Raw genomic sequence first — 25,814 nt, 5'->3', positions numbered from 1 at the left:
CATAAGGATAGCAAAGAGAGAATATGAGAACAGAATGACAGTCAACATAAAAGGGAAGCCAAATAGTGAGCAGGTAGTAAGAGGTGGGATGGGTCCCATTAGGATCAAAGAGGGTGATGTATGCTTAAATGTGCAGGACAAGGGTAGAATGTTGAACAAGAACTTTGTATCAGAGTTTACTGAGGAAGAGGATGCTGGCAAAATATCAGTAGAAGTGGAGATGGTAAGAGAGGTAATGGATGAGGTTAAAATTCATAGATAGGATGTACTGTAAAGGCTAGCTATGCTTAGAGTGGATAAATTGCCTAGCCTGGATGGCTTAAATCCCAGGTTGCTAAGGGAAGTGAGGGCGGAGATGGCGGAAGGGCTTGCCATCACACGTAATCTTCAAATCTTCCCTAGAGATGTGACAAATGTGACAACTTTATTCAAGAAAGGGTGTAAGGACATTCCTCGTAATGACAGGCTGGTCAATTTAACATCAGTGCTGGGTAAGGTTTTAAGAAACAATAATCAGGGGGTAGGGGGTGGGGAAATGAATAGGCAAATGGAGAGGTTTGAGTTAATTAAGGGGAGCCAGCACGGATTTATAAAAGGCAGATCATGCTCGAACAATCTAATTGAATTTTTTGATGAAGTAACAGAAGATTGATGAAGGGGAGACAATGAATGTTGTATATGGGGATTTTAAGAAAGCGTTTGACAAAGTACCTTACATAAGGCTGGTTAAAAAGGTTGAGGCTCATGGAATAGGAGGGCAGTGTCAACTTGGATAGAAAATTGGCTTCAGCTTAGAAAACAGCGTGTTGTGGTAAATGTTTTTTTTCCAGACTGGGGAATGGTAGACAGCAGTGTTTCCCCAAGGATCAGAGCTAGGACACATATTTTTTTGCTAGGGGCTTGGATATTGGAGTACAAAGTAAAATTTCAAATGATTGCTGATGATACAGAACTTGGATGTATGGCAAACAGTGAGGATGGTACCAATCGACTGCAACATGACACAGAGAGATGAGCAGGATGGGAAGACAAATGGTGAATGGAGTTTAATACAGAGAAGTGTGAGGTGATGCATTTTGGCAGAAGAGGTGGGGAGAGGTGATATAGACTTAATAGCATAGTGCTAAAAAGTGCAGGGACAGAGGGGCCCAGGGGTTCATGTGCATAGATCTTTAGAGGTGGAGGTCATAATAAGAAAGCAGTTAGCAAACTCTATGGGAACTTGGACTTCCTGAATAGATGTATGGAGTTCAAAAGCAGGGAAATTATGCTGAACCTTTCAAGCTCTGGTGAGGCCACAACTAGAGTATTGCATCCAGTTCTGGTCACCACAAATTAGGAAGGGTTTGAAGGCCCTTGAGAGGGAGCAGAAGAGATTTATCAGAATGGTTTCAAGGATGAATTGTTTTAACTACAGCTTTAGGTTGGAGAAGCTGGGATTGTTTTCCTTGGAGCAAAGGTGATTGAGGGGAGATTTGATAAGAGACTTTGACAGATTTAGATAAAGCAGACAAAAAAAGTTGTTCCCATTAGCTGATGGTACAAGAATTATGGGACATAGATTTAAGGCAAGAGATGCAGGGGGGTGTGTAAGGAAGAACTTTTTTACTCAGTAATGTTTTAGAACTTGCTGCCTGCAAGAGTGGTGGAAGCGGAGACATTCAATGCTACAAAAGGAAATTGGATGGGCACTTGAAGGAAATAAACTTGCAGGGCAATGGGAATAGAGAGGGGGACATTCCAAACCCCTTGACCCCTATCACCAAGAAGGACAAGGGCACCAGATGCATGGGAACACCACCACCTGCTAGTTACCTTCCAAATACACACCATCCTGACTTGGAAATATATCGCCATTCCTTCACTGTTGCTAGGTCAAAATCCTGGAACTTCCTTCCTAACAGCACTGTGGCCATACCTATGTCACATGGACTGCAGTGGTTCAAGAAGGCGGTTCATCACCATTTTCTCAAAAGCAGTTAGGGGTGGACAACAAATGCTGGCCTAGCCAGCAACACCCACATCCTGTGATAGAATAAGTTTTTAAAAATGGGATGGACTAGCTTGTTCGACAACCAGCCAAGATGGACTCGATGGGCCAAATGGTCTCCTTCTATGATGTAATGACTGTATGACTCCTAAGTCTGGATTTGAAAATGAGGCTGTTTTCTCTTTTTCTGGTTGTTTTTGTGGGATTATAGTTCTGTGTCATTCCTTGGGGAGAATAAAGCTGCTAACAATTTCAGACCATGCTTCAGTGATACTGCAACCATGTGAAATTACCAAAAGCTGAACAAGCTCTGCAAACAAGCCAACACACTCTGGGAACATGGACTTAGGGATGATTTATAGTTTCACGCTCTCAACATACCACACTAGCAAGTTAGCAAAATCCAAACGACTGCTTCAATCATGACCTTGAGGCAATTTTGAATTTTTCTATTTCCCACAAAGAGTTCTTGGGCCTTTCAGTCCCAACTGTCTCCCGCTAGTAGCCTTCTCTGATGGCAACCTCCCTCCACCCCATCCTCCCCAAGACTGCGGCTATACAACTGAGTCTCAAGTGGTGTGGACACCCCCTACCTGGTTTATTGCCAGGTGGTATTTGCATCATTCCCTCCAGCTTTGAGCAGGAGACTGTGGAGAGAAATATAAACGAGGGACAGGAGCTAAAATAACTTCAGTCTCTTGCCGAGGAACCTATGGGGGTTACTTTCCTGCCCTGCAGCCCTCCTTTCCCCAATTTTAACTTGGGGAGCGACTAGGGTCAAAGTTTTATTTAGCTTGCCAACAAACCAGCCAGCCTATCACTTCCCCAAAAGTCACCTCAAACAGTAACTGCCCCACATTCAACCCACAATGTCCCACTTCTGGCTTCCTTCGCATTTGCGCTGAGTGGGTGGTAGCAGGAGCACAGGGAATGCTCAGTTTGTGGGTGCAAGGTAGAAGAAAAATACACGGAGGACCTGTGCCCACTGGGTCTGTGATCCCCAAACTCAACTTTGAGTTTCCCAAGGATTTCTGGAATTACTTTGGTTAGCGGGAAGTGGCCAGTTTGGCCTCTGTTTCCAGCCCTTTCCACCTCATTTAAATGAGATGCATTGTGCCTATTAACAGCCACCAGTTAAATTTCCTCCTGGGACATAGATGCTCATTTGGAGAAGTGTAAAAAAAGGACAGGAGGCAGGGTCTAGTGCCCAAGCCCGCTCACATTGGATGATCTGAGTGAGGCCTACTGGTGTATTCATTCAGAAAATAAGTACCCTTTCTTCGCACAAACATGTTTTATCACATTTTACTTGATCGCCTGTTTAAAATATGCCATTAAAAATGCGACTGATGCTAGGGATTCTTCTAACAGAAGCTCCCGTTATGCCTGAGCAATCAGCTGCTGCAAGGCATCCTCAGCTAGCAGATCAGAACGGTTCAGCAATAGGAACATTATCAGAATGTACCCAGGAGGTGAGATCAGTCAAACAGAAACCTCAGCATCCCCCCTCATCTACCAAGACATAAAAACTCTATGTGAAACTCCAAACACTGGCAGCTGGTTTGTTCCATGTTAGGCTGCCTTGGGGGTTTGAATTGGGTTTAAATGGAATAACGATTTCTGCCCTGCATTGGGTTCCCCAGAGAATTGACACCACGCTGAAAGTGAGCTGGTGCTGCAGATACTTATGAGGTAAATCTCTTTGCTCACATTGTCAAACTATAAAAGGGACTCTCTTGGCACCGCTGCATTCCTCTATAAATCTATAACTGAATAAACCCTGCTTTGTGTCATCTGCTCCTGCCCAATAAAAACGTTGATGCTTACCACATTTGTTCCTTTGCTGTGTATGTGGGGATATATTCATGAAAACTTTGTGCAGTGATAACTCATTGATTTTAAAATTGAATAATTCTGAGTTTTGGATTTTGTAACTTTGTGGAGGGAGTGTATAGATCCTGATGCTCATCAAGGTGTATCTGATTCTATCAGAAGTAATGCCTCTCAGATTGAATATCTCATGGGTTAGATACTGGGCACTATATAGAATGACAGACATAGAACCTACAACATGGAAGTTGGTGGTCCCAACCAATCCATGTTGGTTATCCCCCACATGAGCAGTCGTCCTGATCTTGGCCCCAAACTCTTTTTTGTTCTTTTTCCCTTCAACCACCTACCTACCTGTTCTTAAATGTTGACATGGTCTCTGTTTCAATCACTAACCCCGGTAATGCTTATATAGCCTCACAACCTTCTGTGTAAAACAGGCCTCTCCTGCTCTCTTATTTCAATCTGGTTACATTTAACCTTGCACCTGGGTCCCTTCATTTTGAAACTCTGAATCACTGGAAATCATCTGCTTCTATTTGTTCTGTTCCATCCCTTCATTAATTTAAACATCTTTATCAAGTCAACTCCTGATCTCCTCTTTCCTAATGAAAATAGCATCAGATTTTCAAATCTTTCTTCATGTTATATTTCAGTACACCAGACAGTATCCTAGCGAATACTGTGCCCTCCTTGTTGCATCAATATCCTTCCTAAAATGTGGAGCCCAAAAGGCAGGGAACTCTCTTCCCGAGAAAGCGATGGAGGCAGGGTCGTTGAATATTTGCAAGGCAGAGGTAGATAGATTCTTGACTAATAAGGGAGTCAAAGGATCTCAGGGGTAGGTGGGAATGTGGAATTGAGGCCTGCCCCAATCAGATCAGCCATGATCTTATTGAATGGTGGAGCAGGCTAGAGGGGCTGAGTGGCCTACTCCTGCTCCTAATTCATATGTGTGTATGTATGTTTGTATGCACACAGTGCTCCGACTGTGGTTTATATTGATTCACCATTACCCCTTGCTACAACACTCCATATTTTACTTGCTTTTTAGGGCATTATCGATTGGACTGTTGCATTTAATGTCATGTTGACCTAAACTCCCAAATCTCTCTGCTCTTCCACACCCAACACCCCCATTCAAAGTGCAACACTTACTCCTATTGTTTTTACCAAGACATACCCAACAAAAATGGACATTTAATTACAGACAGCACCTTCCAAACCCACGACCACTACCATCTAGAAGGACAAGGGCAGCAGATAGATGAGAACACGACCACCTGCAAGTTCCCCTCCAAGTCACTCACCATCCTGACTTGGAAATATATCGCCGTTCCTTCACTGTCACTGGGTCAAATTCCTGGAACTTCCTTCTTAAAAGCACTGTGGGCGTATTAAAAATCTAGTCACCGGCACCTTCCCCCACCACCACTGCCCACCCCCGCACCCCAACCCCCTGCCGCCCCACAATAACCCCTGCCCTCAGATTCTCCCACTAACTCACTCCTCTTATCCCTGTGTGGGATTGTCTCACACCTAACCATTTTCCTCCTGTAAAATACATTACTGTTCTTTTTGATAAAGCTATCCTGACCACACTATCAGACTTAACTGGCCCACAATTGGCAATCGGGTATGTTACTGAGTATAAGCCCAAAGCAGGGATGCCTCACGAGGGAGGGAATCGAACTCTTCTTATGTCTGGCCTGGACATTTCTGGTGTCTGATACTGACACTGGATATATAAAGTAGAAAAATGCTCCATTTACAGAATTTGCATCTCTTACCTTGACGAGCACAACATTAAGAATTATGTTTGTGTTTTTTTCATTTGGATTTGTCAGACTGGAATTTGTGTTTTTTTTAACTAAACTCAATTTTTCACTGCCACTGACCCAGGTCTGGAAGCGTTCTGGCGCTTGGTTTTTTAAGGGTTTGCCTAAACAAGTGCTCCCGGAACCAATGCCTGTTAACAAGCAAAATCTCGAGTCTGCTAAGGGAGAACACCCTTCACAGGAGCCTCCAGCTCCGGGGCAGAAAGCTTCTCATAACTGGACTCAGAACAGAGGTGAGTGGAAATGCTCTTCAAAATCTGAATTGGGTCTTCTTCCAAAGGTTGACCGTGTGAGTTGGGCCGGAGTTATTCAGATTAGGTCTCCTGTTTAGTTCTCACTTGGACAAGGTTCTTGCTTCTGTTACCATGGGGAGCCCTGCCGGGAAGTGCCTGAGTGTAGATCCTGAATGAGGACAGGACACACTTGAAGAATGACCACTGAGGTCATGTGGCCTAGGACTGTGAGAACCCAAGAAGCTATACTCTAACCCAGGTGGAGAGGAGAAAATTAAGGGAGAGGTCTGAATCCATTCAGGATATAGAGCCATTAAGGAAATTCAGGGACAGTGCAGGAAATGACAGCGCGATTATTCCCTCAATGTAGGGATAACTGGGAATGAAAGACATGCAACATTCTTTTCCCGATTTTAATAATGTGTCTCAGAAGTTTTTTTCAAAAAGACTACTTTTCCAGAAATAAGAGATATAAAATTCTTTGAAAAAAATGTGACCCTAGAGATATTTTTCATAAACTGTAATCTTAAAATGCCAAAATCCATTAGCATCTGAAGCAGAAGCAAGTTGAGGGCTGTAAACATCTGTGAAGACTCCTCCCAGATGACGTTCCTGTCACTAATAATTAATTTAAATACCCCTGTTTAAATATGGGCAGTTTATTAACGTTCTCAGTGTAAAATAAAGCTCAGCTTTTATGGAGGGCAGGGGAGTTCACTCCAGGAGTGAGTTTGAGACACTGCAGTTTAAAAGTCACCAAAGTGACCCATTTCATACAACATTTGCTGACGTTTTAACATCTCTGTGCATGATTAGGTGATGTCAGGGCACACCCAATGTTTTCACTTGCAGATTATAAAAGAAAAAGACCATAATATTTTGAAGGTGGAGGTGTCTCTTTGAGGTCTAATAATGAGATGTCATTATCCCATGCACCATTGAGCTCTAGACTCTGATTAAGGAACTGGAATCTTTTTATGTATAAATTTACCATGAATTCTTCCAGTGAAAGAATTCAGTTCCTGTTCTCTGAAGGACCATTAATATTAGATGAAATAACCCATACCTTATGAGCATATGTTTCTCTTCACAAGCTCTTTATACAGCAAGCTTCAATGACATGATCATCTGTGCACAACAGACATCAAAATCATCTATCACCAACTTTGATAATATTTTTTAATGTCGCTAAGGCTTAATACTTAAAATAAATTAAAATCCTGCCAAACCTATTTGCAATGCACCACACAACTCAGCTGTGCAACTTTTACATCCCTGAAAGCACATGGATCATGTGTGATCATGCAAGATGTACTGCACATCTTGTGTGCTGTGCTGCATTGATATAATCTGTAATCAGTCTGTTTGCATTCTGCTGATGAAGCCTGAGAATATAGAGGGCTGTGCACACTCCCCCCTCTTGTTTGCTGCAGTTTCTAAAATAGGTGGCTTGGTTTTGTTTGCTTCACACTCGCTCAGATGCTGGAATGTTCCCCTGAGAGTGGAGTGAGAGTTTGAATAGTGTTGCTATTAATTTTGGTGGTATTAATGCTGGTCTTAAGAGGGCTCCTTGGGAAGGATCAGCTGCAAATGCTTCGGAGTTCCTGGAGATCAAGACTGACCCACAGAGAGAACACACAGACACACTCCCCGAGAATACTATTGTGATCTAACGCGTACAGGGCCTGTGCCCTGGGTGGTGAACAGATGAATGAACAGCATCAGGACGGGAAAATGCTATTGAGAGAGTTTTATGGAAAGTGGATTTTTGATGCTGCGTGTTTCACAAGACGCTTTATAATTCACACATTTAGTGCCTTACTTTCCTCAGAAACAAGTTTGTCTGTGTTCCATTTGACTCATGCAGATTTTTCATTTTGAAATTTGTGTTCCAAGAATGTGATTACGTTAATGGAACAGGGCCAAAAACATCATGCATGTAAATGTCTTCATGGCAAATCTGTGGTTTGCAGTGTTGGTACGAAATGGCTCAGTGTCATTTTTGAAAGGTTACACACTCTGAATAAATGTGCATTTATTTTTCTCACTCCCAGAGATCATTGAGAGACACACACGGGGCAGAAATTTCCGCTCGGCGGGCACTTTCTTTTTCGCTTATTAATTAAAATTTTACCTGGCCTAAAATAAGAGTTTCAACAAAAATGAGATGGGTATGCTTAGGGAAACTGTTTGAGGGGGAGCAGACTTCTGTCATCTTACCCCCGCCTTGGGGAGTGGCAACTGGAAGCAGGAGGAGTGAATGGAAGGTTAAGGGTGAGATGAGTAATGGGACAGCAAGTTGGAGTCAACTATACGGAGGTTGAGTAGGTAGTTCAAATGGAAAACAGTAGATGTAGTGATAGAACGGGTGGTGGGTAAGTGAAAGGGTAAGTAGTTTGATGGAGCAAGAGATTGGTGGGGGTGGGGGAGAAACGAGTGACCAATTGAGTGGATGATATGGAAAGAGCTGCTGAGGGTCATATTTTCCCCATTATTAGGGTGAGGCGGCGGTGTAGTGGTCATGTCACTGGACTAGCAATCCAGAAGCCCAGGCTAATGGTCCGGGGATATGGCTTCAAATCCCACCAAGACAGTTGGTGGAATTTAAATCCAATTAATAAAATCTGGAATTAAATAGCAGTAATGACCATGAAGCCATTGTCGATTGTTGTAAAAAGCCCATCTGGTTCACTAATGTCTGTAAGGGGGAAGGAAATCTGCCATCCTTCCCTGGTCTGGCCTACATGTGACTCAAAGTCCACAGCAATGTCGTTAACTCTAAAATGGCCTAGCTAACCACTCAGTTATATCAAAGTGCTACAGAAAAGCTGATAATGCAATGAAACTGGACAGACCACCAGGCTTTGAACTAGGCCCCAAAAATAACAATGGTAAACCCAGCCCTGTAGACCCTGCAAAGTCCTCCTTACTAAAATCTGGGTACATGTGCCAAAATTGGGAGAACTGTCTCACAGCCTGTCATAGTCATACCCACTGCTGTGGTCACTTTGACAAACAGGCCACAGGAGTCTCGGGCACAGGTCACAACCATTTATTCTAGCAATTGCAAGGAGAGAACCATCTCAATGCAGCTTGAGATAGCACTCTGCTAAATTACAAGTGTTCAACATATTTATACATTATTGGTCACGTGCAAGAACAGTTTCCAGATGCCGATCTCGTCAACATATAGGTTTGCATTAAATAGACATCTCTGGTAACAGGTACATACATCGTATGTCCCTATTTTTCTCCCAGGCAGAGATCTTTCCTCCTACCTAAATTAGGACCATCTGTTCTTCCCCTATCTGTTGAAGAGCACATTTAATCTTAGTTATTATTGGAATCCTCTGACTCCAGTCCAGCTCCCAAGGCCTTTCTGTTGCTTGCAGGCCCTAAGGCTGAGTAAGGTTCATCTGGTAACCTTTAACTGTTAATGTGCTTGGTAGCACTGGCTGCCTGGAGATTTTAAGTAATTCATTCCCTTTCAATAAATTCTCCCTTACCATAAATTCTTACTTACTTTCTTCCCTCTAACAGTTCCCACTTTTGGTCCTTGGCCTAGCCCAAGGTAGTCAACCATAGTGGTGCTGTCCTTCCCTTTACGCATCGTCGCCCATTGATGCTGTCCAAATTCCAGCTTTGTGTTGTAAAGGGCACCGTCAGACCATCTGTATCATCTGGCCATTCAATTCAGGCCTCTGGCTTCCAAAACTCCCCCAGCACCACCTCTTTTGCCACCTTCGGGTACGATGAATCAAGTATGTTAAATATATAACTAGTATCAGCTGAATCACAACCAGGGCATGGGAGGTAATCGGACTCCACGGGTGTATTTGTACATTTGAGCCCCAGTTCCACCACCACCATGTGGAGGAACCTATTTGCTCGATATCCTCTTTTAAGGCTTTAACCTGTTGCTGCAGTGTATAGTAAGTTCTGTATATCTGCTGAGCCTGTCTCCAAATCGTGGTTAGGTGCTCAGGTAATAAGGGAATTTCATAGGACAACTGGTTCAAATACTGTGTCAGGTTATCCTTAAGGCTTTCCTTGACCTGAATTGTAGTCGTTCCTCTCTTATATATTTCCACCAGTTCCACTTTCCCTACCCTTGCTGGCATCTGTGGGTGTAGGCACACTGAATGATTATGGTTGGGGCACATCCAGTTGTTCCCGTATTGGATCTTCTGCTGCCACGTGGTAATACAAGATCTCCCATTCCCCATATATGCAACATGGGTCGGTTCTTTTGCAGCCCATATAGTTTCCATTGTACAGTTTGCGGCTGCTTTAAATCCGCACCTTGCTTCTTCCATCTCATTTATTTGGATGTGCGCACACTACTGCGGTGGTCTCTATACTACACCCTTCTAATGTGGTGCTAACTATATTTCCTTCTATGTCTATTGCATATGGCGGAATATCGTGGTCCTTAATATAGTAATCCCCCCGTATCACCCCAATATTTTCTACTCCATGTAATGTTCTGCCGGGTGTTGACATAGGTATAACAGGTATCAATTAGCATATTATTATTCACTATACATTCAACATTCATTCTATATACACGTGTTAAACCTCTGAGCTGGCAACCGTCATGATCCTTATGTCATGAAAGATTAAATAAATGTTCATTAGTTACCCATAAAGGAACTGCCCCTTCATTAATCTGTCTTAAATTCTCTTGGGCTTGTTCCAGTGCCCAAGATCCATAGGTGCTGCACACATCATTTCTGCTTGCTTTGTCTGAAATATTTTTCCCTATTTCAATCAGTTTGTTGATAGTCCCCGCGTGATTTTCGAGCATGGTAGCCAGGCTTTGAATTAACCATGTCATGTCCTGGTCTGTATTTAATTGGGTGTTATGAATTCCCTGTCCCCGCTCTAAAACTTCCTTAAGCTTAAAGCTCAAGGTCCAGACCTTCTGGTCAACAGTTGCCAGGTTCTGAATTAACCACTGATGTCCCTGTATTGAGTATCATAGCAGCATCATTTATCAGGCTGCGCTTAACTCGGTTCCTTCCCAAACCTGATCGCATCCCACCACTGAACTGAGATGCTTCAGTCATCAACTGGCCCATTAGTGCCCGAATATGGGTTGAGCACCACTGGGACAGAGCCATTCCAGATGTGTCCAAGACTACGGGTACCAGCTCGTGGTGTACATTATCATACAAAACTTCTGATTAACCAGTACCAAACCATTCGTCGGTCCTGGATGCATAGTTGGACAAGGTGGGTCAGTCGGTGTGGTTTGAGGGGCTTCAATTATCTCAACTCGGACTGTGGAAGTAGATGTGGGAGGCGGCTGGACAGTGGCTCTTTTGGGCAGACCTCCCACGCCCAATCTGAAGCAAACCCTTACTACAATTCAAAAGCACTTGTTCTCCTACTGTTACATTTATCATTCCCCATTGTGTGTCGCATTCGGCACTGTCCGTACTGTACCAAAGTTCCTCCTGCTGTGCGGGATGAGCTGTGATGATCCCTGACCTTGTTGCCAGTACTGATATGCCCACGACCAGGATCATAGACCTGTGGAGACATTAACATCAGCTCCTGTTCTCCAGGTTATCGCTTGATCAATTGTCATGTATCTTTAACTGTGTGTAATACCTCCATTTACTTCCCGTTTTCATATCTACAAGTGCGCATGTATCACCTGTCATAATTACCTCGTATGGTCCATACCTGTTCGCTCCGAGCTCACCTCGACCATCACCTGTCGGTCTCTGACTTCCTTCCTTAACTCGTGCAATTGCTGACTTATTTCACTCACTGTCTCGCATCCTTCCTTTTAGTGGTCCTACATCTCCCACTCGTACTATGATTCCCTCAGGTAGCTGCATTGCTCTCCCTGTCATTAGTTCAAATGGGGTGAACCTGGTGGTTCTGCTTGGGGTAGCCCTAAGGCACATTAAAATATTGGGCTGTTCCCTGTCTCTTGAATTGCTTTTCCAACTGATGTTTTTTTTTCAAGTTCAGTTCGTCCTTTCCACCATCCCTGAGCTCTGTGGCTGGTAGGGAATGTGGAATGTCTGTTTAAATTTAAATTTATATTTCTTTAATGACTCTTCCTGTGAAATGACTTCTCTGATCTGAATCCATCTGGCTAGGCACCCTCCACTCCTTCCAGTCTACTGTCTCCTGCTGCTGTCCCACGTCGGACCTCAATTCCTTAAACTGCCGACACAACTCTACAGTGCACCTTCTTATCCTATCTTTCAATGGCTCAGTATCTTCACTTCCAGTGACGGTTCTCTCTGGGAGCCGTTTAACTCTGTCTGTTATCGTAGTGTTAATCCTGTGGTCTTACTTTTTGTAGCTCGCAGGCACATTAATACAATCAGTAATACAACCATTTAGCCTTTTTCCAGCTTTCCCTTTACCTATATCCATCTTGTGGTAAATTGTTGTTAAGTATTATTTCTCCTTACATTTCAATTCCTGAACTACAGATTCCACATAGTTTTACCTCTAAGTTTTTTTCCCCTGATCATGATCATCCTAAGATTCTCTTAAGGTCTGTTTCTCTATTGTCTTATCGTTTATAATATTTCTTTGCTCTTTAGGCCATATTAACTATTCCGTGTCAACGAGGATCTCTGTCTCTAGATCTTTGCTTATCTCCCCCTGTGCGGTTCCAATATCTCAGTTGATGGCCAGATTATCAAATTCACTTCCCTTACAATAGTTTGTATATTGTGTCCTCTTTCCCTAACTCTTTCTCCTATTTGCCTCATAACATTTTACACTTGCAACAGTTACCATCTTATCTTGTTCAGGTTACCTGAAGAGACTTTAAAATCCAATAAAATATTCTCATAACAGCTTTAAAACAGAAATCAGGCATTAACATGTTTTGCTTCTTTTGCTTCTTCTCAAACAACATTTTATTGTCTCAAAAGTAACCCACTAAATTGTGTCTGACCCTTTTCTTAGAATTATCCCAGATTCATTAACTCAGCTAAAAATTGGATTTCTGCCAAACTTTGTCAAGGTCTTGAGCTTAGCTTCATATTTTGGGAACAGACTTACAAATACAAAAGCCTGCAGCATTTGAATTAGTGCCAATTGTTGTCAAAAACCCTTTACAATGAAAATTCCCTTTTGAGAACTATATCACGAACCAAACCTCAAAATTTTAAACCTTGTAAGAAATGTAACGCTATCAAAATTAAAACTACCTTTCTTCATGTGTAATGATTTGTATCCAAATTAGAAGTCCCATATGTTTATTGACCCATTCTTTATCTTTGGTTAGCGTCCTCGTTATTCAAAGTAACCTGTTAAATTACGCTGTACTTTACATCTCAAGATTGTCCCAAATTCAAATTACAGTGCTGTTGGAATGCAAATTTCCTTTAATATCTAATACATCTCTTCAAAAGAAACCCCTTTTTATCCATTGGAACAACCTAGACCCTGTGCTTGTGCCTTTTGGTTTTCCTAGAATCCCTTGAACTTCAGGTAATTTTTCCCCTCAGAATTTTAGAATACTAACTCGTATGAGTTAATGTAACTCGTATGTACCAATCCCAATCAGCTTGGAAGCTGGTGATGCTAGTCTGCAAGGGGGTGGTACAAAGGTTGGTTCATCTAACCCTGTTTAGCTTTATGATACCTTCAAATTGCGATTTTGTTTTGCCAGAAATCTCAACTCAAACCTTATACTCAAAACTTTGGAATGTTTTAGTATACTTTTCCTTTAATCTAACGTGGGGCTTTCAACCCTAAGGTGCTTAACTACACACAAATGACAATTTACGGAAGAAAACACATTAAAGCTCACATACAAATGCTTCCTTGCACACAAACATATATTTAGAGATATGTATTTATATTCCTGTATCCTTAACTTAACAACTTAAAACACTCATATTCTAAACAAAACTTCAAATAGCAGTGGGGAAAATAAAAGGATCTTGAAGGCTCCACCTATAGGGACCATAAAACTGACGATAGCCCACCTTTCCCCTGCTCCTGTCTGTCAGTGCTTATTAACTCCCTAGGGGTACCCCCCTTTTCTCTCTGTCTCTCTCTCTTCAGCACAAGCAGCTCTTGTAACTTAGATCAGTTATACAAGGCAATAATAACCATCACCCCTTTCTTTTCCTTATCCTTTTTCTGTTCTGCCCACCACTGTTCTTGTTCTCTGGGGGCTCCCTGTGGATTCCACCCCTCCTTCTGCATTTTTGTGATTAATCTTGACTGTTGTTCCGCTATGAACCTCGTAATGGAGTCCGCGATTCCCCAGTCCGAGTTTCATAGCTCTATTCTGTTTTCCTGACGGCCTTCTGTTCTTATATCCCCGTCTTTCTCTGCGCGGTAGGTTCACGCTGCCCTAACAACTTAGTTATTTGAGGTATATGTGGTCTACTTGTTTAACTGGGGTCTGGCCTGCGCGGCTTCGGCTAAGGTTGTATCTCAAACCGTAGCCTGCCAGCGCGGCTCTGCCTCCTATTGGCGCCTCCTATCTCCTGTCCTGAGTCCTCCTCCCGATTCTTTTGATACTCGACCTGGCTGTTCTCAGGTAGGCTTACTGCACTAACTACAGGTGGTAAATACTCACCCACTTTGCAGAGCCGTCCCGAGGATCCGATCCAAGTATCCTGCCGACTACGCCAAGCTGTTGTGGTCACTTTGACAAACGGACCACAGGAGTCTCGGGCACAGGTCACAACCATTTATTCGAGCAATTGCAAGGAGAGAACCATCTCAATACAGCTTGAGCTAGCACTCTGCTAAATTACAAGTGTTCAACATATTTATACATTATTGGTCACGTACAAGAACAATTTCCAGATTCCGATCTCGTCAAGATATAGGTTTACATTAAACAGACATCTCTGGCAACAGGTACATGCACCGTATGTCCCTATTTTTCACCCAGGCAGAGACCTTCTCTCCTACCTAAACTAGGACCATCTGTTCTTCCCCTATCTGTTGAAGAGCACACTTAATCTTAGTTATTATTGCCATCCTCTGACTCCAGTCCAGCTCCCAAGGCCTTTCTGTTGCTTGCAGGCCCTAAGGCTGTGCAAGGTTCATCTGGTAACCTTTAACTGTTAATGTGCTTGGTAGCACTGGCTGCCTGGAGATTTTAAGTAATTCATTCCCTTTCAATAAATTCTCCCTTACCATAAACTCTTACTTACTTTCTTCCCTCTAACACTCACGGAATCATACCTTACAGACAATGTCACAGGCACCACCATCACTATCCCTGGGTATGTCCTGTCCCACCAACAGGACAGACCCACCAGAGCTGAGAGCACAGTTGGGAGGGAGTCGCCCTTGGAGTCCTCAACATTGACTCCAGACATGTATCCAAGTAGTATCCTAGGCCCAACTATGTTCAGCTGCTTCATGAATGACCTTCCCTTCATCATAAGGTCAGAATTGGGAGGTTAACTGATGAGTACAGAATGTTCATGATTCACGACTCCTCCGACACTGAAGCAGTCCATGTCCAAATGCAGCAAGACCTGGACAATATCCAGGCTTGGGCTGACAAGTGGTAAGTAACATTCACGCCATACAAATGCCAGGCAATGACCATCTCCAACAAGAGAGAATCTAACCATCGCCCCATGACATTCAATGGCATTATCATCACTGAATCCCCTACTATCAACATCCTGGGGGTTACCATTGTCCAGAAACTGAACTGGACTAGCCACATAAATACTGTGGCTACAAGAGCAGGTCAGAGGCTGGGAATCCTGCGGCGAGTAACTCACCTCCTGACTCCCCAAAGCCTGTCCACCATCTACAAGGTACAAGTCAGGACTGTGATGGAATACTCTCCACTTGCCTGGATGAGTGCAGCTCCAACAACATTCGAGAAGCTTGACACCATCCAGGACAAAGCAGCCCACTTGATTGGGACCCCATCCTCAAAAATTCACTCCCTCCACTGCTGACAGCAGTGTGTACCATCTACAAGATGCACTGCAGGAACTCACCAAGTCTCCTTAGACAGCACCTACCAAACCCACAACTGCTACCATCTAGAAGGACAAGGGCAGCAGATACATGGGAACCTGTAAGTTCCCTTCCAAGCCACTTAACATCCTGACTTGGAAATATATCACCATTCCTTCACTATTGCTGGGTCAAAGTCCTGGAACTCCCTCCCTAATAGCACTGTGGGTGTTCCTACACCACATGGACTGCAGCAGTTCAAGAATGCAAATCACCACCACTTTCTCAAGGGAAATTAGGGATGGGCAATAAATGCTGGCCTATTTACCGATGCCCACATCCCATGAATGAATTTTTAAAAATTAGAAGAAGCACCGAGGGTGGTAATGGCACAGAATGTACTCTGGGTAGGGGACTTCAATGTAACACCAGTAGCACCACTACTGACTGAGCTGGCCAAGTCCTAAAGGACATAACTGCTAAAATGAGTCTATGGCAGGTGGTGAAAGAACCAACTAGAGGAAAGAATCCGCTTGACCTGGTCCTCACCAATCTACGTGTCGCAGGTTCATCTGTCCATGACGGTATCAGTAAGAGTGACCATTGCAGTCTTTACGGAGATGAAGTCACATCTTCACATTGAGGATACCCTCCATTGTGTTGTGTGACACAACCACTGTGCTAAATGGGATAAATTTCAAACAAATTTAGCAACTGAGAGCTGGACATCCATGAGGTGTTCACACATCCACTGCATGGTAGGAGCTTGAGACAGCTTGCTTAACCTGTAGTTCAAATTTTTGAGATATTTATCTGGCTATGTGAGTGGTATTTTCCACTAACAGGATGCTGCTGTCAGTCCAAAAAAGACATTCTACCTAGCACACAATTGAGCAATGTCGTGTTTGAATTTAAGTGCCAGGTACATAGGCCGTACGTCCCAATTATTGGCTGATCAAATCAAATGGCATGATCCTTCGGTTGTTCATAATAGGCAGAGTACTTACTGTATTCAACCAGCCTGTGCTTGCAAAACTCAAAAAAAAAAGGTCTACTGTTAGAAGTGATTCTGTGATTGGGCGGCACTTTCTGAACAATCCTGAATGTGCTAATAGTTACTCTAACAACCAATTTAAGATAATCAGTTGAGCTTGTAATGTGGCTCATTTGCACTTGCTAGAAGCGACATATAGTCATACGCATTGGTCTATTCTCTGCAAACAAAAGGAATATGTTCAAGCCTTATGCCTTTTTTGAATTACCTGGGAGCTTGGAGAGCCTATGGTTCCTCATTGTTTTCTCTGTGGCAACTCCTTGACCAATCAAATTCGACTTGCCTATCGATCAGTACCCTTTACTCCTGTAGTATAAATTGTTGTGATAGTTTGAAATTTGACATTCTTGCATTTGTGATGAGAGCAAGATGAAAAACTTCAACAACATGTCTCTCTTTAGAGCAATGTTCAAGTTCTGTACTCATACCCTTACCATGTGCACTGCCAAACAGAACAGTTAATATAATGTAAAATCAAAGTATTTGAAAAATAAGGAAACAATATGACCTTAAAATAAAGACTGCAATAATCCCCCTGCTCTTTAACCTTACTTAAGTTGGCAACTACACAAACTTTCCTCCAGATTTTCATAATTTTGTGTGTATTTCTAAATAGCTATTTAATTTAGCTAAAAAAGTTAACTTTTACATTTTCTAATCTCTGTGGTATAAAATCTGGCCTGCAAGTTTTACAGGGTTACAGTAGCATAGTTGGATATGTTACTGGATTAGTGATCCAGAGGCTTGGACCAATGATCTGGAGGCATGACATCGAATCCCACCATGGTAGTTGGGGGAATTTAAATTCAATTAATTCAATAAATCTGGAATAAAAAGCAAGCTCCAGCAATGGTGACCATGAAACTAAGGGTTGTTGTAAAAACCCATTCGGTTCACTAATGCGCCTTAGGAAAGGAAATTTGCTGTACTTGCCTGGTTTATTCTGTATGTGACTCCAGACCCACAGCAATGGGGGTAAACTCTTAACTTCTCTCTGAACTGGCCCAGCAAACCATTGGGTTCTATTCAAGAAGGCTCGCCACCACCTTCTCAAGGGCAATTAAGGATAGGCAATAAATGCTGGCCTTTCCAGCAATGCACACAAGCCTACAAATATAGGAATAAAAGAAATATATAAATGACTGCTGTGGATGTATCATCATAAATCATTGTTTTCTGAATGTGCTCTGGGAAAGTGGATGTAAAATTGCTTTCAAAAGAGGTTTTCTCCAATGGGATTAGCTGCACCTTTTTTTCCCCTCTAAGAGTCTATCCCTTCTAATCCTTACGAATTGAAAACTGTTTTATCTAGCAAATTGTGTTTGCTGCTCAATGTTCACTTACAAAGCTGCATTTTGAGATAAAATGGAACTGAATTTCTTCAAATAAATTAGATTTTGTATGAAATTTCTCCAGTTTGTTCAAGAGCAAAGCAGTAGGAGACTTTCATCTGCCATGCAGCAGCCTAGTGAAGGATCTCAGCTGCACATCTGGCTTGGAAAATTATAAAGAGCACAATGGAAATAATCACTTAGATATATATGTAATATTTAATTTACACAGTGACAAGTCGATTTAAGGTGGACATTTATATAAATACACAATGGGGTTGATTTTCTTCATCCTGTAACTTGATATAACAAATTAAAAATGAAAAAGTGCCCATTTGTCCCCTAGTGCAGGCCTCTCACTTTATTTAATACAATACTCTGGTAACACTTTACTATGTTTATCCCAAAGTGTGGTTCACATGGGGGTTTTCCATTTGATAATTTCCTACATGAGGGCTTGCTTTAGGTATAGATACCAGGCGAGCAACTAATGAATGAATCCATCTCTTCTCTACAACCCCAACTTCAAGAATATAACCCTTCTTGCTTTAATAGACATTTGGTAGTACAGAACTCGAGGATTGCTGAAAATAAGAGACATGCTATCAAAGCTTTTTGCCTTGCAATCATAAGGATAGCTCACACGAATCTTCCAACAGTAACAGGGAAACAACAATTTTTACTGCATGAGAAGAGTATGCTGATTGGTTGACGAGTGGACTCCAATTGGAGGCATTGCCATGAAGAATGCAGCATGGGACAGTTAACTGCCCAGCTTTGCTTAAATTCAAACTGGGCAGGTCGAATCTGATAGGTTCATTCCCCAGGGCGATGCCCTGAACAACCCAAGTCGATCTACCTATTTTGAATTTGAACAAAGTTGGGCAGTTAACTGATTTGTGCTGTATTCTCCATGGCAACGCCTCCACCAGAGTCCACTGGCCAACCAATCTGCCACTGTCTTCTCATGCAGTATAAATTATTGATCTCCCGTTACTGTTGGAAAATTTTTTCCAAGCTATCCTGATCAGTGCAAGATGAAAAGCTTTGATAGCATGTCACTTTCTTTTCAGCAATACTTCTGCTTTAAGTTCACTCTCCTTGAAATCTAGAAATATGCTGGGTCCCAGCCTTACACCTGAGTTTTTGGGATGGTTGTGGGAAGGCTGACTCGCCGCCTGTCCTATTTAAGGTCATTGGCGTTAGGAAGGCAAAGGGCAGAGGGCAGGGACTTTCAGACTTGCTGTATGGTTGCTGCAGGTGTGCGTGATCAAATCTGGTTACTGGTTGACCCACAGGTAGTTTAGGGGCCCATTGGACCCTGAATGATCTGGCCGTGGAATGTTTTTATTTTTCTGTTGAAACAACCCCCATTATAAAGGGCCATCTAGAGTTTTGTTGGCAATTATCTTGGAACCCCCTCACCACTGGACCAAGGCCCTGCTCTGTCAAGACTATGACAACCACCCCATGATTTTTTTTAAAAGTCACGCGCAGGAATCTTTCATTCTTCAAAGTGAAGTTTGGGACCTGGAGCATCAGCATCTTCATGGACAACCCCAACAGTGACAGACCTAAGCGCTGCACCACCATCATAGTTTGAGAATGCAGATGCCTAAACATTGCCATTGCTACTCTAAGTGAGATACAACATGCACAATGAGTATGGGACCTGTAACACCTTTTTCTGGAAGGACCTCCATTGGGTAGGCTTCACCATCAAAGATGAGCTTGTCTGATACCTCAGTGACCTCCTCTATGGGATAACATCTTATTCATCTTATGACTTTCTGGCTCACCCTAGCAAGGAATCAGCATGACAGTCATCAGCGCATACACTCCTACACTTGAGACCACAGGCGATACCAAGAAGGGATTCTACACCAACCTTGTGCAATCCCTAGCCCAAATCCCAGCAGGTGAAAAACTGATCCTCTTCAGAGATTTCAGCACAAGAGTTGGGAAGGACACAAATCTCTGGAAGGGTGTGATTGGCAAGGACAAAGTAGGGAAAGGAAATTCCTACAGAATCCTTCTCTTTATGAAATGTCTGGAACATGACCTTGTCATGACCAAAGCCTTATTCTGCATTGGAGAAAAGCACAAAACCTCATGGTAACATCCATGCTCCAAAACACTGGCACCTGCTTGACTACATCATTATTCAAGCAATGGGCCACAGATGTCTGCATCACCCACACCATGAGAGGTACTGACAACCGCTGGTCTAATTGCTGCCTTATCCGATCTGCCATCTCCATCAGCCTGGCCCCTGAACAACGAAGACAACCGAAGCAAGGCCAGGTGAAAATGAACATCAAAGGCCTTAAAGATCCCTTTGAAGGGGATCTCAAAGATCCCTTGAAGTCTCAGTCAGCAGCTCACTGTCCACCTCTCAACCTCCAGACACCAGGAGCTACTGTGGGCCCATAGTGCCTGGTTGACCCTAAAGTTCACAATAACAAGCACCTGTGAAGAGTTCCTTGGCCTCTCTACCAGGAAAACTTGTGACTGGTGACCTAATTGAGAGTCAGCACACAACTTTCGCAAACTGGAAACATCACCACACCTCAAGAGTAAGGTAGCAGCACTACAGGTGCTTGAAGGCAATGGTGCAGCAGAAACCCTGAAACATAAAGAGAAAACAATGAGTAGAAAGGGCATGGGAGACCCAACAACACGTTAATGCCAATGACATGAGCGGTTTCTTCACTGCTGTCAGAATAATCTATGGCCCAAGAACTCAAGGGCCAACACTGCTCAGAGCCAAGAATGGAGGGAAGGTCATCAAAGACAAGGAGGCAGTCAGTCCTTGCTGGAGATCCTGTAGGTAAGAGTGATCATAACATGATGGAATTTCACATTTGGTCTGAGGTTAAGAACTTTGGATCTGAAACTAGTGCCTTAAACTTAAATAAAGTCAATTACAAGGGTATGAAGACAGACTTGGCTAAAGTGGAATGGGAAGATAGTTTAAAATGTAAGAATGTAGAGAAATAGTAGCAGACATTTAAAGAAATATTTCATAACTCTCAACAAATATATATCTCATTGAGAAAGAAAGACTATGAGAAGGATGTGCCATTTTTTGGCTAGCTAAGGAAGTTGAGGATGGTATTAACTTGAAAGAAAAGATGTACAATGCTGCAAAGATGAGTGGTATCCCAGAAGATTGGGAAACTTTTAGAAACCAGCCAAGAATGACTGAAAAAAATTTTTAAAAGGGAGAAATTAGAGTATGAGACAAATTTAGCAAGAAGTATAAAAGCAGACAGTAAAATCTTTTACCAATATATAAAAGGAAGCGAGTAGCTGAAGTAAGCATTGGTCCCTTAAATGGTGAGACAAGGGAATTAATAATAGGAAACAAGGAAATAGCAGAGAATTGAACAAGTATATTGTATCTGTCTTCACAATAGAAGATACAGAAAGCATCATAAGAATAGCAAAAAAATCAAGAGGTAAACAGGAGGAATGAACTTAAAACAAACACGATCACTAGAGATAAAGTAGTAGGAAAACTAATGGAATAAATGTTGACCAGTCCCCTGAAGTGGCGTCATTGGTAGTGGATGCATTGATTGTAATCTTCCAAAATTTAATGCAGCCGTTCAAGAAGGCAGCTCACCCTGACCTTCTCGGGGGCAATTAGGAATGGGTAATAAATGCTGGCCTAGCCAGCAACATCCACATCCCATAAATGAATAAAAAAACATAGAAAAGTACCCTGGATTCTGGAAATGTCCCAGTGAATTGGAAAACCACAAATGTAACACCACTATTCAAGAAAGGAGGGAGATGGAAAGCAGGAAACTGTAGGCCAGTTAGCCTAACATCTGTCATTAGGAAAATGCTAGAATCCATTATTAAGGAGGTAGTGGCAGGAGATTGAGAAAATCATATTAAAATCAGGCAGAGCCAACATGGTTTTGTGAAAGGGAAATCGTATTTGACAAATTTATTAAGAGTTCTTTGAGGATGTAACAAGCAGGATGGATAAAGGGGAATCAGTAGATGTTGTGTATTTAGATTTCCAAAAGGCATTCCATAAAGTGCCACATAAAAGGATTCTGCACAACATAAGAGCTCATGATGTTAGGGGTGACATATCAGCATGGATAGAGGATTAACTAATGAACAGGAAACAGTTGGGATAAGTGGGTCATTTTCACATTGGCTGTGGGGTGCTGCAGGGTTCTGTGCTGGTGCCCCAACTATTTACAATCTATATTAATGACTTGCATGAAGGGACCACCTGGATTGTAGCCAAATTTGCTGATGATACAATGATAGAAAGGCAAGATGCGAGAAGGCTACAAAGAGTCTGCAAAAAGATATAGACAGGTTAAGTGAATGGGCAAAAATTGGCAGATAGAGCATAATGTGGGAAAATGTGAGAATTGGCAGGAAGAAGAAAGCAGAATATTATTTAAAAGGAGAGAGACTGCAGAACTCTGCGGTGCAGAGGAATCCAAGTGTTCATGACTATGAATGACAAAAAGTTAGCATACAGGTACAGCAAGTAATTAGGAAGGCAAATGGAATGTTTGCTCTTTGCAAGGGGGCATGGAGTAGAAAAGTAGAGAAGTTTTACTGCAAATGTACAGGGCATTAATGAGACTGCACCTGAAGGACTGTGTACAGTCTTATTTTCTTCTTAAGAAAGGATATAATTGCATTGGAAGCAGTTCACAGAAGGTTCACTCAACTGATTCCTGAGTTGAAGGGGTTACTTAATAAGGCATTATTGAGCGGCTTTCACCTATTGTCATTGGAATTTAGAAGAATGCAAGGTGATCTTATCGAAACATGTAAGACCGTGAGAGGGCTTGACAGAGTAGATCTGTGAGGATGTTTCCTCTTTTGGGGAATCTAGAACCAGGGGCACAGTTTAAAATAATGGTTTGCCTATTTAAGACAGAGATGAGAAGGGATTTCTTCTTTCTGAGGGTGATTAGCCTTTGGAATTCTCTTCCATAGAGAGCAGTGGAGGCTGGGCCATTGAATATATTCAAGGCTCTAAGTAGGACAGATTCTTGATCAACAAGGCAATTAAGAGCTATGGGGACAGGCAGGAAAGTGGAGATAAGACCACAATCAGATCAGCCTTGATCTTACTGAATGGTAGAGCAAGCTCGATGAGCCAAATGGGCTACTCCTGCTCCAATTTCTTATGAGAGAACATTTTGAAGAACTCCTCAAACAAGAATGTGTCTTCGACTTGAACACCTTTAACTCCATTCCTCAATACCCCATCAGGCTCAGCCTGGGTGACACCCCAGTCTGGAATGAAGTTGAAAAAGCCATTCGGCAACTGAAAACACCAAAACCTCTGGAGAGAGTGGAATCACCGCCAAAATGCTGAAACACGGCAGAGATGCACTCCAGGCACTGCTGCACAACCTCATATCCCTCATCTGGGAAGAGGAGTGCAAGCCAGTGGATCTCGGGGATGCAGTGATCATGATTATATTCAATAAGGGAGCCAAGTACGATTGCAGTAACTACAGAGGAGTCTCCTTGCTGTCTGCCAGCCACGGCGAAGATCGTTGCAAGGATCCTCCTCAATAGCCTCCTCTCAGTGCCAAGGAACTCCTTCCAGTGTCACAATGCAGCTTTTGCCCAATGAGAGGCACCACAGACATGATCTTCATTGTGTGGCAAATCTGAGAAAAATGCAAGGGACAGCACCAACCACTGTATGTGGCCTTTTTCAACCTCATGAAAGCCTTTGACTCTGTCAACCGTGAAGACTTATGGAGTATCCTCCTCAAATTTGGCTGCCCACAGAAATTTGTTGCCCTCCTCCACCTACTCCACATTGACATGCAGGCCATGATCCTCACCACAATGGAACCACCACAGACTATCTCAGTGAAGACTGGCTGTGTCATTGCATCAGCACCCTTCTCCATCTTCCTTGTTGCAATACTGCACTTCACCTCCACAAATTACCCACAGGCATGGAGATAATTTATAGAACAGACAGGAAACTGTTCAATCTATGCCGCCTTCAATTTAAAACCAATTGCTCTAAAATTTCTCCAGCCTCTCTTAATGAGCTTCAGAATGCAGATGATGTGGAACTGATTGTGTACAAACCCTGTGGTTTGCACCCACAACCTTCTGACAGAAATGAGTGTTACCAAGCTGAAACTGGCCAACTTTCAGATGTTAAGTTGGTTCAATCAGTTAGTGAAAATGTGTTTCATTTTGATTCTTTAAATCATTGTTACTGGTAAATTAGCTCTTGACCATACAGGCCAGCAGTGAGTCTGATTTACCACCAAGAGAGCCTTCATTGCTATAAATAGAATGATTCAGCCTAGGGAAGGTAGTATGCCTTGGACATTCTCTTGGATACGTATTTTCATCAGTAGATGACGATCATAAACTAAATATATTAAGTGAATCATTCTTGTGAAAGTATTTACCAATTTTTTTAATTCATTTGTTTTCACATACACACAGCACAAAGAGGATGTTTATTGAAGATGAATAAAAGTGACAAATGTTCCTGCTAGCTCTCAGTTTACAAAAGACAGTTGTTTGTGAAATCCTGTCAAAGACGACTGTGCCCACTAGGAAATATATTGAGAAAGCTTCAGATTCGTTTCATATTGACTCCTTACTGGTGACAGATAGTAAGGAATTCAAGTCCTAGAGGTGACAAGACAGTGCGCTAGCCCATAATTGCCCCTTGAAAATACGGTAGTTTTGTGGTTATGTTAGCAATCCAGAGGTCACAAGTTCAAATCTCACCATTTTAACTTTGTAAAATTACATTCTAATAAATCTGGCAACTTATAGGGTAGCACTTTTAAAAATAAACAACAAGCCTACTAATGTTCTTTAAGGTTTGGCCTACAAATGGCTACAGTGATTGATTTTTATTTCCCTCAGAGAAAATAGGAATGGGCAATAAATACTGCAGACTGATTCAGTCTGGACCCATCTGCGCAGTGTAGAACATGTCAAAGGGATCATGCTTCCCAGTTTCTGAACTCTTGTCTCCGGATCAAACTCCTCCTTGTTTGAGCCATTCCACCTAACCAGCTGAGGAAATTGTCCCTGGGATGTGCCGAAGCACACTTCAGCCATTCGATTACAATGCAGGTAATGGGATCAAACCCAGGACTTTCCTGATCTGTATGGCTCAATTCTATACTGCGCAAAGTTTTAACACATGAAGCCATCAAGAAAGCTTCTTCATCAATCCTTTTTCCTTCTCTGCTGTTAGATGTTTGCTTGATCGTCAGTATGTAAAGCCGGCCCATGACTATTTGTATTCTTACAATTTTCTCCTACTCTGTATTTCTCAGGTCAAGCAGAGGGTGCTATCCCTGCAGAGCAGGCCTCTTATGGTAAGACCGTTTCAGCATGAATACAGAATGTTAAATCCCAGTATGTACGCATGTGAATTGTATTTCTAAATTATCTGCCAGAGAATGATGATAGGGGCCTCTCCAATTTATATTGTTGTTTATTTAGTTTTGATCCCCGAAGAGTGGTGATCCCAGAATGGTTGCCCCCGTTTATACTGCTAAAATCGGCTTTCTTATCCCACTGGTGCATTTTAACAGGCCCGTGATTCCGCTGTCAGGATAAGGG

At 42.5% G+C, this 25,814-nt stretch overlaps 1 protein-coding gene and 1 long non-coding RNA gene across 4 annotated transcripts in view; one reads left to right on the top strand and one right to left on the bottom strand.

Moving 5' to 3' along the window:
- LOC144687847 (uncharacterized) overlaps window positions 1-7,053 on the bottom strand; it is a 61,332-nt gene extending 54,279 nt beyond the window's left edge. The window contains exon 1 of the long non-coding RNA XR_013578228.1: window positions 6,958-7,053. This is a non-coding gene — a long non-coding RNA (uncharacterized LOC144687847). The remainder of the gene's footprint in view (window positions 1-6,957) is intronic.
- Window positions 1-25,814, top strand: part of rph3ab (rabphilin 3A homolog (mouse), b) — a 157,071-nt gene that overhangs the window by 60,651 nt on the left and 70,606 nt on the right. For 2 of the 3 annotated variants that reach the window (XM_078554380.1, XM_078554378.1), the window contains exons 6-7: window positions 5,723-5,891; window positions 25,526-25,567. In XM_078554380.1, the coding sequence (XP_078410506.1) occupies window positions 5,723-5,891; window positions 25,526-25,567 (211 nt within the window). The remainder of the gene's footprint in view (window positions 1-5,722; window positions 5,892-25,525; window positions 25,568-25,814) is intronic. The other variant, XM_078554379.1, reaches the window with a different exon arrangement.

This window comes from Cetorhinus maximus, chromosome 12, assembly GCF_964194155.1.
Source record: "Cetorhinus maximus chromosome 12, sCetMax3.hap1.1, whole genome shotgun sequence".
NCBI classification, from domain to species: domain Eukaryota; kingdom Metazoa; phylum Chordata; class Chondrichthyes; order Lamniformes; family Cetorhinidae; genus Cetorhinus; species Cetorhinus maximus.
Note: the sequence above shows the minus strand (reverse complement) of the source record. Positions and strands in the feature narration are given on the sequence as shown.